This window comes from Nannospalax galili, unplaced genomic scaffold (genome assembly GCF_000622305.1).
Source record: "Nannospalax galili isolate Female #2095 unplaced genomic scaffold, S.galili_v1.0 scaffold336, whole genome shotgun sequence".
NCBI classification, from domain to species: Eukaryota; Metazoa; Chordata; class Mammalia; order Rodentia; family Spalacidae; genus Nannospalax; species Nannospalax galili.
The window spans coordinates 3228686-3242249 of record NW_008343385.1 but is presented as its reverse complement, the minus strand read 5'-3'; the positions used below and the strand labels follow the sequence as shown (position 1 = coordinate 3242249).

Sequence of the window (13564 nt, the reverse complement as noted above, 5' to 3'; positions counted from 1 at the left end):
TCTGCGGTTGGAGGGCTGGGACACTGTCGGTGCACGCATGCGTGCTGTGTCTCAAGGGCGGGCTTCTGGGGAAGGCATTGACCCGCGGACAACCGAAGCTGCGGTCAGCTTAGGCCCGGCTTTCCGGAGTAGCTGGAGGCTAATTTAGGTGCCCGAAATTGCGGCTGGACTCGTAAGACTGCGGATAAAGAAGGACTTTTAAGCCTCTTATTAGGACGATATTTTAAAAGCAGTGTAGTATTTTGATTTTCCCTGCTAGGTCTTCCCTACAAGCCTAGCCCGGTCCTTGCATCTGTTTGGCAAGCCCCCGGCTCATTGTTAATACTGTTAACGGCCGCACATCCTGATTTTCTCTTGGCATACTTCCTTTCAGATTTATTGCTTTGAAGCATGAACAGACCTTATGGGAATAATGGATAAATAAGACATGTAGTTGTAGTTAGTTCAGGATTAAATGCCAGAATTCAAACTTACAGCTTTGTGGATATCTATAAACATTTTAAAGAACTTAATGACTGCTTCCTAATCATTTTTTTTGGAAATCAGCCATTCCTTATAGCCACCCCACCGTTGCTTCCCTTCCTTCCCTGGATCTCAAAGGGGTGGAAATTTTGTTTCTGAGGTCTTAGGAACTTAGAAGAAAGTACTTAACATTTAGAACCGTGGGTCTAGTTTTATGACTAACAATATGAAAGGCTTTGAGTTTAGACTGGAAAAGGAAAAAGGGGTTAAAATGCCAGCGAGGAGACTTCGTGAGGTCCTTTCTCCAAATCAGGGAGATAGTTTGCCATTGGTGAAAGATGAGTTTCCCGGTGTTCCTCCAGCATTGCCTGCCAATAAACGTCTTCCTGTTGGAACGAGGACTAGCTTAAACCGAACGTTATGTGGTATGTGCTTCCGTGCATTGGGTTTTCCACCCCGTTTCCATTTTTGTAAATCTTTAGTCCTTATTTTCATCTGTTTTGTGTGTGTGCCTCAAAATTTAGGGGATTCTTGATGTTTACATTCCCAAGTAGATGATATCGGTGTGGTTATACAGATGTTTGAAAAGTGAAAGCGACCAATCTACAGAATGTTTCAGTGAATGAAATGAGTGAAAGTTTACTATTTTCTATATTGTTATTTCTTGGTGTGGTTTCTACACGTTTTTGTTCACACCTGTGATGGACACGCTGGTGTAATATACTCACTACTTATCCAGTAGTGCTTTTTACCAAATGCTACCCCTTCTTTTGGATAGTGTTATCCAGACTGGCAGGGTAGAAAATCATAATCTAAGTCATTTGATGACTTCTGTATTTCCATTTCTTTTATGCTGTCTAGAGCTCTGTGAAAATTAAAGGTAATTTTTATATTCTATTTATTATTTTAATTTTATATATATGAGTGTATTGCCTGCATGTAAGTAAGTGCACCTCTGTTGTGAAATGCCTGCAGGGGTCAGAAGAGGGCACCGGATTCCTTGGAACTGGAGTTACAGACAGTTGTTACCTGCCTTGTGGGTGCTGGGAAGTGAACTCAGGTCCTCTGCAAGAGCAGCCAGTGCTCTTAACCACTGAGCCATTTCACCAGTCTTTATATTGCTTATTTTAAGAATCAAATTAGGGCTGGAGAGATGGCTCAGTGGTTAAGAATACTGGTTCTTCTTGCAGAAGACCCAGGTTCGAATCCCACCACCCACACGGCAGCTACCAACTGTCCGTAACTCTAGTTCCAGGAGATCCGATGGCCTCTTCCGTCCTCCATGAGCATTGCATGACACTGGTGCACTTACCTACATGCACTCATACACATAAAAGAAAAATAATAAATAAAATATTTTAAAAAATTAATGAGTATGTGTGCAAAAACAGCAATATGGTTTTATAATTCTGTTTTGGAGCGTTACACCATAGCAAACCTTCTAGTAAATCAGGCTTTTATATCCATGTGGTTTTTGTTTTGTTTTCCTTTTGAGACAGGTTCTCACTGTGTAGCCCTGGCTGGCCTGGAACTTACCGTATAGATCAGGCTGGCCTCACACAGGGATCTTCTGCCTTTGCCTCCTGAATGCTGGGACTAAAGGTGTGCACCACCGCATTTGGTATGTTTTGTTCCTAGTAAATCTCATAGTTTTTCCACATTTAACTGAAACCTTTAAAATTTTTTCTTGGATTACTTTAAATTATGTGCATTTGAGCTGGGCGTGGTGGCATATGTAATTGATCTCATTACTCAGAAGGTCGGGGCAGGTAGATCTCTGTGAGATTGAGGCCAGCGTGGTCTACATAGGGAGTTTCAGACCTGCTGTGGCTACAGCAGGGAGACCCTGTCTAAAAAAAAAGAAAGAAAGAAAAAGAGGAAAAAGAGGTTATTTGTGTATGTCTTTGTGTATAGTGTGCATTTGAGTGTAGATGCCCTTAGAGATGAGAAGCATTGGATTCTCCTGGAGCTGGAGTTAGAGGCAGTTATGAGCCACCTTAGTTGAATACTGGGAACTGAACTTGGGTTCTCTATAAGAGCAGTAAATGCTCATGACTGCCAAGGTATTTCTCCAGCCCCTTGAACCTTTTAAATAAATGTTTAACTTTTTGAGACAAGGTATCACTATGCAGCCTTGGCTGACCTCAGATTCACAGTGATCCACCTATTTCTGCCTTCTGCATGCTATGATTAAAGTTTTGTGCCACCATGCCTAGCCTTAAGATATTTTATATCTCACCTTCTTAATTGCTTGTATTGATCCTTATTTTCCTAAATACCAACTGTAAACACTTTCATTGGAATATAGTTAAATATATTTTCTCAATTTCCTTTACATGGACGATGTCTTCCATTTGGTTTTCAAATTAATACAGAGTTCTCAGTTCTTGAATCATGCTGTACAGTTGCCAAAAGGTGGTCTGTGATTTAAAAGCCACTCAAGTTGGGTCCTGTAACTCAGTGGTAGAGCCTACTGAGTGAGAAGCCCTGGGTTCAGTCCCCAGTAGTGAAAATAACACTCACATTGATTCCTTTGTTTTCTTAGGTTCTTCGGATTTAACTTCTAGAAAATATTACCATCCTCTGTCAGAAAATCCTACTGTATCTAACAAAAGTGTAAGTAAAGGAATTCTAAATCATTACATTTTCAAGTTATGTTTTATTTGTAATATATTTTGTTTTTATTTAGATACTTCATGTGAAGAGAAATGATTTTTTAAATTCATCTATTTTTAATTCCATTTTTATGTATTTTGTATACATTTGGGTGTATGTGGGCATGCACAGGCCATGGCTTGTGTTTGTGGAGGTCAGAGAATGACTTTTGGGAGTTTATTCTCTCCTTCTACTATGTGGGAGATGAAACTCAGGTCATCAGGCTTGACAGCAAGTGTCTTTACCCAATGAGTCACCTTGCCAGCCCCAGAAATCTGTTATAATTTTGACTCAGAGTGTGAAACATTAAATATGTCTACTATATTAATCTTGCTGCCTTTTAGAAATACCACATCTATCACTAGCCTTGAGCAGTTTCCTTTTACAGTTTTTTCCCATTTTCGTGTGTGTGTGTGTGTGTGTGTGTGTGTGTGTGTATGTGTATGGTATGTGCATGTTTGGGTGTGTGAAGGCACATGTGTGTGTGTGGGGGTGCATGCACATGTGTGCACATATATGTATATGAGTGTATGTGGAGGCCCAAGGCTGATGTCAGGAATCATCTTCAATGGCTCTTCTACCTTGTTTCTTTGAGGCAGAGTTAGTCAAACCGCTAGTCTCACTAATCCTGACTCGGGGGAGCCTGTCTCAGCCTTCCAAGGCTGGAGTAACAGGTAGGTGGGTTGCCATACCCACCAGCATTTACTTGTATTCTGGGGATCCAAACTCTGGTCCTCATACTTGTGAGGTAAGCACTTTAACCACAGAGTCATGTCCCCAACCTGTTATATTTTTTTCTCCTTTTTCTGATTTAGCACACACACAAAATATGGCGAGAACAGCATCTGATAAATTAGTGTTATGAGTCCAATCATCTCAGCATTGAATAGAATCTTCGACAAATTCTAGGGTCGCGCACGGGAGCAGGAAGCTATTTGCCAGTAGATGTGAACTGCACACGGAGTCTTCTGAGACCACAGATGAGCTCAGTGACTGAATGCTGTGTCAGTTACCATGCTGTTCATTGAGTGTCTTACTCTGCTCTGCCTGACTCACCCTGAGTTAGATTTTCACATTTAGCTGAAGCAACTGAGATGTTCAATAATTCGTTCTGCTACATGATGAATCTGGATTTAAACCAGAGTCTCTACCATGTCTGCCTGCTTGTTCATTTGCTCATTCACTAGTTTGATAACACATTACTCACTCATTGAGAACTCCTCTCCAAGTACCTCCAAGCTTTGAGTGTTGGCAGTGAAATATCCAAACATCCAGACCTTCCTATCAGATGGACCAGCCTATCAGGTGCTGGTCAAGGATTCTGATGAATGATAAGTCATGAAGTTTATTCAGTCTTTCTTTTGTCTTTCATATCCCAAAGGATTTTTCTAAAAATGTAGTGACAAACCTATCTTCAGAGAAAACAGAAGACAGCAACAGGCAAAAAGGTAAATTAATACAATTGATTTTTTTTTTTGGTCTTTTTGAGACAGGGTCTCCCGGTAGCCCCAGCTGTCCTGGAACTCACTATGTAGACCAGGCTGGCCTTGAACTCATAGAGATCCACCTGCCTCTGCCTCCCAAGTGCTGGGATTAAAGGTGTGTGCTACCACGCCTGGCACAATACATGCAGCAAGCTCTCTAGCTTCAAGCCCTGTTTTATTTTATTTTATTTTATTTTTTTTATTTTATGTGTATGTGTGTATTGCTTGCATGTAGGTAGGTGCACTCGTGTCATGCAATGCCCGCGGAGGTCAGAAGAGGCTGTCAGATCCTCTGGGATTGGAGTTGCAGACAGTTGTTAGCTGCCATGTGGGTGCTGGGATACAAACCCTGGGTCTTCTGAAAGAACAACCAGTATTCTTAACTGCTGAGCCATCTCTCCAGCCCTGCCCTTTTTTTTTTTTTTTTTTTTTTTTGAAATTGTTGTTTTATTTTTCTCTTTTTTTTTGAAGCAGGGTCTCCCTGTAGCCCCAGCTGTCCTGTAACTCACTATGTAGACAAGGCTGGCCTTGAACTCACAGAGATCCACCTGCCTCTGCCTCCCAAGTTCTGGGATTAAAGGCTATTTTTGATTTTGATGTAGGGCCTTACTGTGTAACTCTCTCCGGCTTAGAACTTGCTGTGTAGACCAGGCTAACCTCAAACTTGCAGCGAACCTCCTGTTTCTTCATCTTTACTACTAGGATTATAGATGTGAGTTGCAATTTTTACCCCAAAAATTCATCTGTTTATTTTTATTGATTTTTATTTTTTGATCTTTTTGAGACAGGGTCTCCTTGTAGCCCTGCAGCTGGTCTGGAACTCACTATGTAGAACAGACCGGCCTTGAAGTCACAGAGATCCCCCTGCCTCTGCCTCCTGTGTGCTGGGATTAAAGGCATGCCACCACACCCGGCTTATCTTTTTTTTTTTTTTTTGGCAGTACTGGAGATTGGACCAAGAGGCTCTCAACATGCTAACCAAGTGTTCTATCACTGAACTATATACCTAGTCTCCAATCTTAATCTTTTTTTTAGTAATTTATTAAAATTTAATAAAATTTCAGGAATCTGAACTATATTTTTGTGCTTTGTGTTTTCAGCAAATGACATCTTTATTTCTCAGTACACCTTGGGACAGAAAGATGCTTTGAGAACTGTTTTAAAGCAAAAGTAAGTTTCATTTATAGATATACTTTTATTGATGTGTTACCTACATTATAAGTAAATGATTCTTTGCCATATGTTAAAAGATCAATTAAGTAGAATGCCAATGTTTTAACAACAACAATAGCACCTTCTAGGGCTGGAGATAGAGATCAGTGATAGAATAACTTGGCAGCTTGCACAAGAATAGGCTCAGTCTCTGGCATCAGAAATAATAATAGACCATGACCAGCCAAGAGTGCAAAAATAGCTTGATAATAGTGAGTTCTGTTCTTATGCCCGCTGTAGTGTTCTCTTCTTGCTCACTCTAATCTTTACAGAAGCCTGGCATGTCTAGTGATATACACAGATGTAGCAGTGATGGCTAGAAGTATCATAGGAAAAAGCATTGCATTCTGTATATGATTGCACCATGCAGACATTTAAACCATGGCATGCCTGATGATCAAATCTGCATGTGTATTACATGTGTAATACATGCAGTAAATGCAAAAGGACTTAATGAGAGGAGAGATCAATAAGTGATGTAAAGACAGGCTTATTGAAAAAGGGAAGCATTGTGTTGAATCCTTTAGAAGGAAGTGGTAGTGACTTGGGTAGAGGGTGGAGAGTGCAGAAAGCTTAACATGAGTTGTGGGCCACTGTCTTTTGTATATTCAACAAGAAGAGCCTTGTGATTCCAGATAGATGTTGTTGTGATAGTTATGTATAGTAAAATAGAAGAGAGCTAGAATATTATGAGCATGTAGAAAAGAAACAGGAAATCAGCCAATCCTGTTATTTATAAGCTACTATGTTAGATTTTGCATGGTGGAAATACATGTGAGGAATTTATTTTTGGTCTTTTTGAGACAGGGTCTCCCTATAGCCCCAGCTGTCCTGGAACTCACTATGTAGACCAGGCTGGCCTTGAACTCACAGAGATCTGCCTGCCTCTGCCTCCACAGTCCTGGGATTAAAATTAAAGGCATGCACCACCACACCCGGCATGTGAGGAATTTTTAAGGAAGAATAAAATATGTAGTTGGTAAAAGCTGATGAAGTTCTACTATAGAGAACAAGAAATAAGAAGAGACAGAGATGCTAATGTGAGAAAGCTGAAGGGTCATAGGAAATCTGTGGGAAGTGAACCCTGACTCTGACACTTCCTAAACCTCTGGCTCTGGTCAAGTGAATCCCATTAGCTCTATGGACTTCAGTTTCCTTATGTAAAATTAAGAAATTAGGATAGATGGCCTCTAATATTCCCCACTTCCACAGTTCATTGACAGTGGTCATGTAATTATGATGAAACAGTTGACAAAAGTTGATGACTCAGTTGGGAACAAGAAGGTCAGCACACAGAGAAGCCAAGGTTTGAGATGCACAGTTGAGACAGGGTCTCTCTGTAGCCCCAGATGGCTTGGAACTTGCTATGTGGACCAGATTGGCCTCGATCTCACACAGATCTGCCTGCCTGCTGGGATTAAAGGTGTACTCCACCATGCCCAGCAAATTCAGTACTTTAAATAACCTTTCTTGGGGACTTTGTTCTAAGATAAATAAACCAGCAAAGAAAGAAGGTTACCACATAAGCTACATCAATTATGTGTGTCGAGCAGAGTAGCTTGGTGGTTAGGACTAGGGAGGAACTGGTATACTGGCCAGAGGGTACAGTTTCAATCAGGATGTCCAAGCTATAGGACTCTGTTCACTGCATGATGACCTTAGCTAATATTAATTGCTGAGACAGTAGATCTAAAATGTTCTCACTGTAGAATAAGTAACTATATATTAATTAGTTTGATTGTAATATTTCAGTGTATACATATATCAGAGTATTAGTGTATGCTGCACATACGTAATTTCAGTTTGTCAATTGTGCCTCAGTAAATCTGGAAAAAATAGTAGCCAGTGTTTATCAGTAATGTTATAATTTTTGGTTTTCTGGGTTTTTTTGTGTGTGCATGTGCTAGTGCTAGAAATCAGGGCTTTGTCCATGTAAGCATGCTTGCAATGAGCTATATCCCATCCCTAACCCCTTATTTATTTGTTTATTTACTATTTATTTATTTATTTATTTTTATTTACTTATTTATTTATTTATTTGAGACAGGGTCTCACTGTGTAGCTTGACTGACCTGGAACACACTATGTAGACCAGGCTGGCCTTAGGCCTGCAGAGATCTGCCTGCTTCTGCCTTCCTCCCAAGTGCTGAGATTTAAGGCATGTATGTACCACTATTACCATCCCCAATCCCTAATTTTATAATTCTTCTAAAACTTTTGAATGTTTTTAAAATGAAAGTAATTTTGCCTTTAGTAGTAAAATTGATATTTGGACTCTTAGACCTGCATGTTTTTAACTTGAACTTTTTGATTATTTATCTTTATAGTTGACTATGCCATTTTTATATGGAAGTCATGTTTTCAAAATACTATCACTGCCTTCAAGGAATATCTTTTTATTCCATTAATCCTTAGTGACCTAAGCCTTAATAAACTTCAACTAAATGACTTTAATAGTTGAATTTTTTTTTAAATCAGGAAAATGGGGCTAGAGAGATGGCTCAGTAGTTAAGAGTGCTTGCTGTTCTTGCAGAGAACCTGGGTTTGTTCCCAGCACCTGCATGCGGAGGTTTACAGCTGCCTTTACCTCTAGTTCTAGGGGATGCTGTGCCTTTGGACCCTGTGGGATGCCTGGACTCAGGTGCACACACCTATGCCCCACACCCTCACACATACATGTAATTAAAAATAAAATCTTAAAAGAATCAAGAAAATCATCTTCAGCAGAGTACCAGATTCCCATTTATAGGTGTTTCTTATACTGGCTCAGTGTAGCTTACTGAAAAATTATTTCTTTTTTATTTACAGAGCTCAAAGCATGCCTGTTTATAAAGAAGTAAAAGTACATCTTTTAGAAGACACAAGAACAGAAAAGGATGGTGTTGCTCAGGAGACTAGAACTTCACCCAGTAGAATCGATTCAGCTACCACTGTGGCTGCAGCAACTGCTGCCGCCATTGCAACAGCAGCTCCACTGATAAAGGTACATTTTCCTCCCCAGGTATTCCTGTGAGGTATATGCTAAGAGTTGACTGTAAAATGATTATGTCCAATTGTAGACTTGAGGACCTTCTAGTTGCTCTCAATTTGAAAGGCATTCCTTCTCAAGAGCTGTGAAAATGGTCTCATGGATGTGATGGCTAGACAAATCCAAGACTTTCCCACTGTAGCATCCAAAGTCCCACGTTCTGGGATGATCAGTCTTCTTTGGGAGCAAATCTGGGACCTTGTACAATGCTAGGCAAGTGCTGTCACACTGAGCTATACTACTAGACCTCAGTTTTCCTTACTGAACCTTAGATCGTATGACTAGCTTGTCAGTTTGTAATGGGGAAGCAGAAATAGGTCAGGGTACACATAAGACTTTAGAGCTAATACGCAGCAGAGTCAAGACTGAATTCAAAGCTGTTGATCAAACCCAGGCTTAAAATAGAGAAGTATCAAAAGTACTTTGGTGTTTTGTTTGTTTGTTTTGAGCTAGCCAAGGATGGCCTTGAATTTTTGATCCTGGTTCTACCACTCAAGTTTGAGTCCAACCTGGTCTACATAGAGAGTTCCAGACCAGCCAGGGCTGTGTAGTTGAGACCCTGTCAAATATACAAAACAAATATATAAAAAGAATCTTATTTATGATGTTATAAAATCTTACGTGGCAAATTTAGTGTGTGTGTGTGTGTGTGTGTGTGTGTGTATGTGTATGTGTGTACATGTATACATACTTACATATATGTGTGTATTTTATGAAAGGAAACTTAAAGATTATTCTTTTACCTTTAATTTTGTGACTAAAAGGCATCAGATCTTCAGAGATTTAGTGGATACATGTTCAAATTTAATTTTTCAATTCTAATTGCTTTGAATAACCTTTCTAGAACTTAAACATATTTTTGATGTCTTTCTATAATGTGAAATACTGATATTTTTGTTTTAGGTTCAAAGTGATTTGGAAGCAAAGGTTAATTCTGTTACAGAATTACTTAATAAGTTACAGGAGACTGATAAACAATTACAGCGTGTTACAGAGCAGCAAACAAGCATTCAAACTAAGCAAGAAAAATTCCATTGTCATGACCACGAAAAGCAAATGAATGTGTTTATGGAGAAGCACATGAGGCACCTTGAAAGATTACAGCAACAACAAATAGACATTCAGGTACCTATGACAAGGCCAGTGCCTCTGAGCTCTTCTTTTGCATCTCTAAGTTAATGTTCATTGATAAGGTACAGTTTTCCTTAAATCATGATTTGTCTTCCTTCACCCCATGTGGATACTCTGCATGTTCTCTGTTACATGTCATTAGTTCTGTGATACTTTTCCTTGTAGTTCACTTTTCCTCCTGTTGCAGTATTTTGTGTGCATGTATGCATGTTCGTGTATATGTGTACATGTTTACATTCAGGTATGCTTGCATGTGTGCATGTAGAAACTAGAGATCAATGTCAGTGTCTTTCTTAGTCACGCACTGTCATTTTTTTTTTTCATTCTTTAAAAAAAAAGATTATTTGTGTGTGACTGTGTGTATCTGTGTGTCTGTGTGTCTGTCCACATGCTTCTGTGTGCTCACAAAAGCTAGACGAGGTTGTTAAATCTCCTGGTGCTATAGTTACAGGCAGTCCACCTGACATGAATGCTGGGAACCCAGGCAGTCCACCTGACATGAATGCTGGGAACCCAACTGTGGTCCGCTGGAAGAGCAGCAAGTGCTCTTTACTGCTAAGCCTTCTCTCCGGTCCTTCCATCTTATTTTTTTGAGTCTCACTGACCCTAGAGCACACCAATTTGACTAGATTGGCTAAGCAGCAAGCTTCAGAGATCCAGGCATCTTCACTACCTTCCCATCTCAGCACTGGGATTACAGACCTGTGCCACTGTGCCCAGCCTTTTACATTGGCGTTGGGGATCCAAACTCAGGTCAGGATGCTTGCATGGCAAGCACTTTACTGACTGTGCCATCTCCCAAGCCCTGGAACATTTTTTATAAAGCAATGATTTATTTACATCAGCAGCTCCTAACCTGTGGAATATGTGTTGGAATCAGTTGGTGAGCTTTCTAAAACTGCAGACATTTGGACCTCTTGAAGATTCTGGGAGAGTAGGCCTGAAATGGTATCTGGAATCATTGAAAACTGAATGATTCTGATGCACTCTCTTGGAGGAGAACCACCTGTTAAGCATATTTGCCCTTGCAATTCATTATTTAAGATAACGGAATTTTAAAAATATTTTATTTAATTTCTGTATGTATTAGTGTATTGCCTGCAAGTATATAAGTGCACCCATGTTGTGCAATGCCTGAAGAGGACAGATAAGGGCATTGGATCCCCTGGAACTGGAGTTATGGACAGTTGTTAGCCGCCATGTGAGTGCTGGGCATCAAACCTGGGTCTTCTGCAAGAGCAGCCAGTGCTCTTAACTGCTGAGCCATCTGCAGCCCCTTTTTGTTTTTTGTTGATTGTTTTTTTTTATAGGGTCTCCCTAGGCACAGCCCACCTGGAAATCATGATGTTAACCAGGGATCCACCTGCCTCTGTCTCCTGAGGGCTGGGATTAAAGGTGGACACCACCATGCCTGTGTTTATTTATTTTTATTATTTTTTTTTTGAGACAGGGTTTTAGCCCCCGTTGGCCTGAACTCACTGTGTAAACCAGGCTTGCCTTGATCTCACAGAGATCTGCCTGCCTCTGCTTCTCAAGTGCTGTGACTAAAGGTGTGTGCCCGCATGTGTGGCCCTTATTTATTTTTATTCTATGTGTGTATTTTGCTTCTATGCATATGAATGTGCCACATGCATGCAATGCCTGGTGAGGCCAGAAGAGGACGTTGGAGTTCCTGAAATTGGAGTTAGGGGCATTTGATAGCTGCCATTCAGGTGCTGGGAACCAAACCGGGGTCCTTTGCAAGAGCAGCCAGTGGTCTTTACTACTAAGCCATCTCCCCAATTCCCCAAAGATACATTTCTTAAGGAGAGGGTCCTACTTAGGCCTAAGTGCCCTCCATCCTTCTAGAGCTAAATCTACTATTTATTGACTTCCAGATTTTGCAAGAATAGAATCCTTGCTAATTCGGATGTCTTATTAAAAAGCTTGTAATTATAGGGCTGGAAGATGGCTCAGCAGTTAAGAGCACTGGCTGCTCTTGCAGAGGACTCAGGTTCAATTCCCATCGCCCATATTGAGGCTAACAACTGTTGGTAACTCCAGTTCTAGGGGAATCTGATGCTCTTTTTTGATTGTGGGCATTGCATGACATGGGTGCACTTACATACATGCAGGCAGTACAGAAAGAGAGAGAGAGAGAGACAGACAGACAGATGCACACACACCTTTTAATTATAGAGAAAGTTGAAGTTTTGGTGGCATACTACATATATTAGTTATTTAGCAGATGATCAATAAAGTTAAATTGATTGAGTCTATCCCCATCTGATTCCTGTAGAGGTATCTACACCTAGGTATAGATGTAATTATGTACACGTAAGTATCTACATACTTTCAGGAATTATATGAAACTGTGAATTATTATGGATTTTCTAGACCTGCCATAAAACTTTCTTTTGAAATCAACTTAGAATATACATTGTAGATATTTTAATAAGTGATCTAAAACTTTACTGTTAGTATGACTCCCACTTATGCATAAATACATGTGTAGCATGTTGCTACTAAGCTATAGTTTGAGTGCTTATTATCAATGATTTTTAAATCTTTGCTTCAAATGACATTTTACTATGAACAATTTAAAAGATGAGTCATTTTGGTTTCAAATTTGTTGATTCATGAAGAAACCTAGAATTAGACCCTTTCTTCCTGGTGCTCTCTTAACCTATATATAAAGAATATGGATGCGCCGTTGGCATGTAAATATCGGATTATTCAGCCGTAGTTGACGTCTCGGCAGATATGGGTTACTGATGAAAAGGCCATAAGGGTATCGGATGTGTAGTGTATTGCTAGGAATAGTCCGGTAACAATTTGTAGTCCTAGGCATACTCCATATGGTCACGGCCCTTAAGTCATCTCTGAGTAGGAAGGGATGATATTATGAAATGGCTCAGGAAGATGGTTACTGTTGGGCTTAATGTCATGCTAATCTAGCCTTTGGAATTCTGCAGCCTTCTGATGGCACCTCTGCTACCAGTGTAGTGATTGTTGCTATGTAAGGTACATGTTTTCTTTTTCTGTTCAGTGTAATACACTGTTTTCTGTCTTTTAAGAATTTCAATCTATTTTTTCACTTGACATGATCAGATACCGAATATTTTTTAACATTTGTTTTTTATTTTATGTGTATGAGTGTTATGCTTGCATATGTGTAAGTGCACCCATGTCATATGCTGCCCATGGAGGACAGAAGAGGGCGTCAGATCCCCTGGAATTGGAGTTACGGATGGTTGTCACTCTCCATGTGGGTGCTGGGATTTGAACCTGGGTCCTTTGCAAGAACAGCCAGTGCTCTTATCCACTGAGCCATCTCTGCAGCTCCAGATATCAAATATTTTAAACTAGTAAAATAATTCTGTTTCTTCTAGACTCATTTTATCAGTGCTGCACTCAAGACTAGTAGTTTTCAACCTGTTGGCACGTCCCCTTCCAGAGCAGTGGAAACGTATTCTGTTAGATCAGCATACCCTCATCTTGAAAGCAACAGTCTTTCTTTACAGAACACATTTCCTTCCAAACAAGGTAAGACTATTTAGTGTTTTGTGAATAGAGCGTGTGGGCTGTGAATTTTCTTCATGCTGTATAGGTG

At 40.1% G+C, this 13564-nt stretch overlaps 1 protein-coding gene across 4 annotated transcripts in view; it reads left to right on the top strand.

The window, feature by feature from the left end:
• The first annotated feature begins 71 nt into the window (after positions 1 to 71).
• The window catches only part of Kiaa0586 (KIAA0586 ortholog), a 124921-nt gene continuing 111428 nt past the window's right edge, over positions 72 to 13564 (top strand). For all 4 annotated transcript variants that reach the window (XR_003850519.1, XM_029566670.1, XM_029566669.1 and 1 more), the window contains exons 1-7: positions 72 to 887; positions 3008 to 3078; positions 4499 to 4565; positions 5702 to 5771; positions 8622 to 8796; positions 9745 to 9966; positions 13344 to 13497. Coding sequence is in view for 3 of the 4 variants with exons in the window: in XM_029566670.1 (XP_029422530.1) it covers positions 677 to 887; positions 3008 to 3078; positions 4499 to 4565; positions 5702 to 5771; positions 8622 to 8796; positions 9745 to 9966; positions 13344 to 13497 (970 nt within the window). In the remaining variant the exon portion in view is untranslated. The remainder of the gene's footprint in view (positions 888 to 3007; positions 3079 to 4498; positions 4566 to 5701; positions 5772 to 8621; positions 8797 to 9744; positions 9967 to 13343; positions 13498 to 13564) is intronic.